Source organism: Protopterus annectens, chromosome 13.part0 (genome assembly GCF_019279795.1).
Source record: "Protopterus annectens isolate FY-2018-M chromosome 13.part0, PAN1.0, whole genome shotgun sequence".
Classification (NCBI taxonomy): domain Eukaryota; kingdom Metazoa; phylum Chordata; order Ceratodontiformes; family Protopteridae; genus Protopterus; species Protopterus annectens.
The window spans coordinates 609,926,340-609,932,949 of NC_056747.1; the positions used below are offsets into that span (position 1 = coordinate 609,926,340).

Genomic DNA, 6,610 nt, shown 5'->3' on the forward strand with positions numbered 1-6,610 from the left:
AGTTGTATGATTTGATGTAGCTTTTTAAGTACTCTGTGGCAAGGACCCAGGTGATTAATATTTTATCCATTACAGACCTGGTATTTGCACAGAATATGAAAAGGTGACAGTAGAATGTATTGTTCAGCTTTATGCATGTGGAGATTTTTTTCCCACAAGGCTTGAACTAATGGGGCTTTGTGCCCTGCTGGACTGACTTAGTAAACAAACAAAGAATAATAGATGGTAAACAAAGTATCAGATTTCAAACACACTGGATGGGCAAGTTTTGCCGTTAAAGGAAGCACATAAATGCATTAAACTGCTACATTTATTTGCATTGGTTAGCCTTTAAAGTTGAAGATGTTTTGAATGTGTTTTGCTTATTAATGGCAGAAGAATGATGACTTTCAAATATTCTCTGTAACTGAACTAGTTGTCATTACTTTATTCATTGTTGGGTTTTATTTTTTCTAATTGAAGTGCAGTGCATTTCATTGGATTTAGGGAATTAAAAAAAAAACATTAATTTTAGTATCTATTTTTTAATGGGGGGGGGGGTTAAAGCACTTTTTGTTTTACAACTGTCTGCTGATCTCATGTCCTATTTTGCTTCATGTACTGGACCTTTTGTTCAACACTAACTTGACAACTTGCATCACCCTTGTGGGGACATATCCTATTTTCAGTGGGAGTTTATCTTTTGATTACCTATCTTTGGTAGGAGAGGAGATGAGCTTTAAGCAACAGCTAGGTCCATCACATTGACCATCACATTGAAGGCTGTCCTCTTGTCGAGGCTTAATGCAGGGGGTTTGTAGAAGTGCTCTTGCTCGTGATGTTGCTGCTTGTGTTTTTTTCAAGAGCGCTTTTGTCCAGAGCTAGCTGCATGGCATGTTAGTCGATGCATTTTGGTAAACTGTGCCACCAGTCCCTTCACCCTCACCACTGGAAGACAAGTTGGAGATGGACACTTAACATTCTGTAATTGGTCAACTCTTGTCATCTGGGCCATGCTTCATACCCAGGTTGCCATTTATGCAAGGGCACATCATGTTTGTGCAGTGGTCTGACCATTGAAAAAGCTAATTTGACAAAGCCCATCTGGATATTATAGGAATTGCATCATGACGAGCTATAGACCGAACGTAGAGAATATATATATGTTTACTAAGGAGAGCTGTTATATTACACACCCATCTAGATTATAGGCTGTTGTACAAAGCGCAACATTATGTTGTAGATGACATGCCGGATGAGGATTCCAGACAGCATGACACTGTGGCAAACAGACTTAGATTACTTTATTTATACCTTTGTAAGTACACAAAATGTATTTTGCAAAGTACTAGCCATAAAGTGTATTCAAGTAATTGTATATCTAAGCCATGATCAGTATCTTTTGTACAGTAGTTCATTTTCTGGAAGTTGTTTGGATATTGGCAGGCTTAGCCTGCTTGTTTGACTTAATTAGCATTAGTGTCTCTTGTTTAAGCACTCTGTATAAATTTGTCAAAATTAAACTATGAATTGTACCAATGAAGAAACGAGACTTATTCTGTTCCAGGTAATATCAGATTTAGTACCAAGCCTGTGAAAGTGTACGGTCCCACAGGATTGCAAGGACAGAGCAGCTTTTGGGTGGGGGGGTTCCTATTGATTACTATCCTCTGGAGGATCTCCAAGGCATACCTCAAGCCACAGAAACATTGAGGCCATACTTTTAAGTGCATCACCACTCACTTCAGTATCTCCAAATATTCATCTACTCAGAAGCATGACTCCATCAGGAGTATTTCATACTGTTACACCTTAAAGAACTGAGCAGTTGATTAACTAAGACAGGTTGTCTTAATGTCTTGTTGAATGAAAATCCCCTCAGTTGAATGCCCTTCTTGTAGTATTTACTGAAGTCAGTGACTTAAGTTAGTGACTGGTTTAAGAGCTGGGATCTCGACTGGATTTGGATTTCAACTTGTTGGGGGGTTGTTAGGGATGAAGGGGAATTTATGGAGAACGGTGGGAGTGGTCTGTCACTTAAATGAGACTACCAATGTTCTTGTTAGCGGTGTTAGTGTTTGCTTTGACATAGCATCTTCTGTAAGACAATATGCTGAGAGCTGTAAACTGGTAGTTTAAAGAATAAATCTGTAAATCACACAAACTTTTAAAATATATTTAAAAGTGGTAATGAATTAAAAATATCACTTGTGCTGCGAAATATGTTACACTACATTGTCACATTTTCTGTCTTACTAGATGTGAAACTCATCTTGAGAAGCTGAGTGTATTTTGCTGGACCTGCAAGAAGTGCATCTGCCACCAGTGTGCTCTTTGGGGAGGAATGGTAAGTAAAGTTAAACTGAATCAATGCGCATGCTCTTTTTATTTTTTAAAATACAGTTAACATCTTTCTGGACGTTCCTTCATTTAGTATGCAGTATTTTTCCTTCGAATCTGCTTTTATAAGTAACTGCAGTTGTTTAGCTAGTGATCTTTCTGTCTATCTTCTCCAAGTGGTGGTTACTATTTGCGGAATGAAGAGTCAATGCATTTATTAGTCTGTTGCAGAACTTTATTCACTTTAAGTTATTTTTCAGTCTTTATGTTAAGTTCAAGGTGTGCTGATAAGAAATTTTAAATCTTTAGGTGGAATTATGATATTTTTCAACTTGCCTATGCTGGTCCTGTAAGATTTTTGTGCAACATGGTTCAGGAAAAAGAGTAAAATATTGTGTTAGGCAAAGCTACAAAGTTATATGAACTTGTAAATGTTTTACTTGGGTAGGACTGTTAAAAGATTATGATAGCTTATCTTGCATAAATAGCTAATTTCACTCTTAGGGATTTGCTTTTACAGCACGGAGGCCATACTTTTAAACCATTAGCAGAAATCTATGAACAGCATGTCACAAAAGTGAATGAAGAAGTAGCAAAACTGAGGCGGCGACTCATGGAACTCATCAGTCTTGTCCAGGAAGTGGTAAGGCTCTTTTAGTAAATTATCTTCGTAAATAGTTTAGGTGAAAGTATGCGTCTGTCTGTGTGGGCCAGAATGTATAATATGTTTATGTATATTTTGTGTGTGTTGGTTATATAGAAGATTATGATCGGTTTTCTGATTACAACCAAGTTATGCATTTGAGACATGGATATCAAGAAATTCACCTCAAGAGCGAAGCTCGAGACATGAAAATTGGCACTAAGTCATGAACACACGAAAGGGCATGATCTTTGACTTGATCATAAATTTTTAGTTCGCAGAGCTTTATCTGCGCAATGTACTGTCAGTTACAAAAATATGTGTAGGATCACAAAGTGCTTTGCTGGTTTTGGAAGCTGGTAAAGGACCTAGCACTGTCAGGCAGTCAGAAACATACATCTCAGCATCTTTGCTTTAGTCTTCTGTACCAATCTAATAATAATGGGAAAACCAAGGATCAAAATCAGGATTTTAAAAAATATTACCCTATTCCATTTAAAAAAAGTTAATAGAATAACAGGTTTTGCACAGTATGGATTTTTGAACCATAAAAAAGTGTACAAAAGTCTAATGTTAGGCATTGTTAACTGACTGTAATCCTTGATTATTCAGTAATCTAAAATTTTATGAGGAACTGGTCAGAAATATAATTCAAAATCAAAGACATTCTGAAAAATTGGGAAGTTTGAGAGTTATGGCCAGCACACAGAAACAAAGGCCTCGTCTGTAGTCTTAATGACTTTAAAAGCTATTAAGAGACTTTGTTCTGCCATATTTCCCATTTGGCAATGTGACAGAGAGAAGTTCTAAGAGGGTTTAAAAGCTGTTATGCCCTTTGACGCTGTTTGCCAGCTAGCAGTCTTCAATCTTAGATGCTAGTGTAAGAAGCGATCTTAACATTGCACTGTTGAGGTCTAGTCTGTCTCTGGGAGAGCACTTTACAAGTTTATCTTTTTCCTGATTTTGTAATGTAATCACAGCACTTATTAATTTACACAGATAGATACTACTTTGTGTGTGTGTCTATATATATATATATATATATATATATATATATATATATATATATATATTTATATATATATATATTTATATATATTTATATATAGTAATGTAATCACAGCAGTTGTTAATTTACACAGATAGATGCTACTTTTTGTGTGTGTGTATGTATGTGTGTGTGTGTATATATATATATATATATATATATATATATATATATATATATATATATATATATATATGGGTCTCGTACTGTTCCCCGAACGGCTGTTTCACAGAAACTGAAATGGTTGGGCATACTTTCGTGAAAGTGCTTTTCACTGAAAAAGCACTTTCACAGAAGTATGCTGAAAAGTAAGGCAAATCATGGGGAATGGTTGTTGCTGAGATCGTAGTACAGTGTGGATAAGGGAATATTCCCTTTTCCCCACTGTAGTGCGATCTCAGAGTGAGAATATAAAAGTAGTGGCTGTGTGGGGGGGGCACATCCCCCACATGGAAGGTGCAAACAGTTGTTTTTTTTTTTTTTTTTTTTTTTTTTTTTTACTTTTATGAGGGACTTTAGCGGCTTTTTCGGTAAAAAGCACTTTCGCTAAAGGGTGTTCGGTAGATGTGGTTTCGGACTATTGAACTTTCTTCAGTAGATCTAGACCCATGTGTGTATGTATGTATATATATGAAATATAAATATATATATATATATATATATATATATATATATATATATCTATCTATATATATATATATATATATATATATATATATATATATATATTCATGTGTGTATGTATACACATATATACATACACACAAACACAAATATATATATATATATATATATATATGTGTGTGTGTGTGTGTGTGTGTTTGTGTGTATGTATATATGTGTATATGTGTATGTATATATATAATTTATATATATAATTTATATATGTATGTATTTCATGTATATCTGGAGACACTGGAAAATAAGAAGGTCCTACCAAATGCCCTTATATTGGGTGATTTCAGTTACCCAAACATTAAATGGGACAACTTCTAAAGTACAAAATCCCTTGCCCAACGCTTACTAGAATCTATAAACTTGAATGCAGTGGATCAACTGGTCAACACCCCCACCAGAGGTGGCAACATATTGGACCTGGTCAATACCAACATGAGCGACCAGTGTTCTACTCTGGAGGTCAACCCCTCGCTGGTTAGATGAGACCATAGACTATATAGATATATATGTATATATGAGAGTGTTGATTGAGAAGTACAGAAGGAGTTGGTTTTGGTAGACTTTGAGAAAGCATATGACAGGGTGCCTAGCGAGGAGTTGTGGAATTGTATGAGGAAGTCGGGAGTGTCAGACAAGTATGTAAGAGTGGTACAGGATATGTACGAGGGTAGTGTGACAGCGGTGAGGTCTGCGGTGGGAGTGACGGATGTGTTTACGGTGGAGGTGGGGTTGCATCAAGGATCAGCTCTGAGCCCTTCCTTATTTGCAATAGTGATGGACAGGTTGACAGACGAGATCATACTGGAGTCCCCGTGGACTATGATGTTTGCAGATGACGTTGTTATCTGTAGTGAGAGTAGGGAACAGGTGGAGGAGACCCTGGAGAGATGGAGACATGCTCTAGAGAGAAGAGGAATGATGGTCAGCAGGACTAAGACAGAATATATGTGTGTAAATGAGAGGGAGGATAGAGGAATGGTGGGGATGCAATGAGTAGAGGTGGCAAAGGTGGATGAGTTTAAATACTTGGGATAAATAGTTCAGAGTAACGGTGAGTGTGGAAGAGAGGTGAAGAAGAGAGTACAGGCAGGATGGAGTGGGTGGAGAAGAGTGTCAGGAGTGATTTGTGACAGACTAGTACCAGGAAGAGTGAAAGGGAAGGTCTGCAAGAGGGTAGTGAGACCAGCTATGTTATAAGGGTTGGAGACCGTGGCATTGACAAAAAGGCAGGAGTTTGAGCTGGATGTGGCAGAGTTAAAGATGTTAAAATTTGCACTGGGTGTGACGAGGGTGGACAGGATTAGGAATAAGTATATTAGAGGGTCAGCCCAGGTTGGAAGTTTGGAGACCAAGCCAGAGAGGCAAGATTACGTTGGTTTGGACATGTGCTGAGGAGGGATGCTGAGTATATTGGGAAAAGATACTAAGGATGAAGTTACCAGGTAACAGGAAAAGAGGAAGGCCTAAGATAAAGTTTATGGATCTGGTGAGAGAGGACATCATGCAGGTGGTTGGTGTGGCAGAGCAAGAATCAGCGGACAGGAAGAAATGGAAACAGAAGATCTGCTGTGGCTACCACTAATGGGAACAGCCAAAAGAAGATGATATATATGTATGTAGATATATATATATATGTATATATATATATATATATATATATATATATATATATATATATATATATATATATATATATATACACACACACATACACAGAGATATATATATATATATATATATATATATATATATATATATACACATATCTCTCTCTCTCTCTCTATATATATATATATATATATATATATATATATATATCTATATCTATATATATATATCTATATATCTATATATCTATATATACATATATACATATATATATATGTACACACATATATATATATATATATATAGATATACAT

General features: G+C 36.1%; 1 protein-coding gene across 2 annotated transcripts in view; it reads left to right on the forward strand.

Moving 5' to 3' along the window:
- The window catches only part of TRIM37 (tripartite motif containing 37), a 2,575,817-nt gene that overhangs the window by 253,245 nt on the left and 2,315,962 nt on the right, over positions 1 to 6,610 (forward strand). For both annotated transcript variants that reach the window (XM_044054277.1, XM_044054276.1), the window contains exons 6-7: positions 2,239 to 2,326; positions 2,840 to 2,962. In XM_044054277.1, coding sequence (XP_043910212.1) covers positions 2,239 to 2,326; positions 2,840 to 2,962 — 211 coding nt within the window. The remainder of the gene's footprint in view (positions 1 to 2,238; positions 2,327 to 2,839; positions 2,963 to 6,610) is intronic.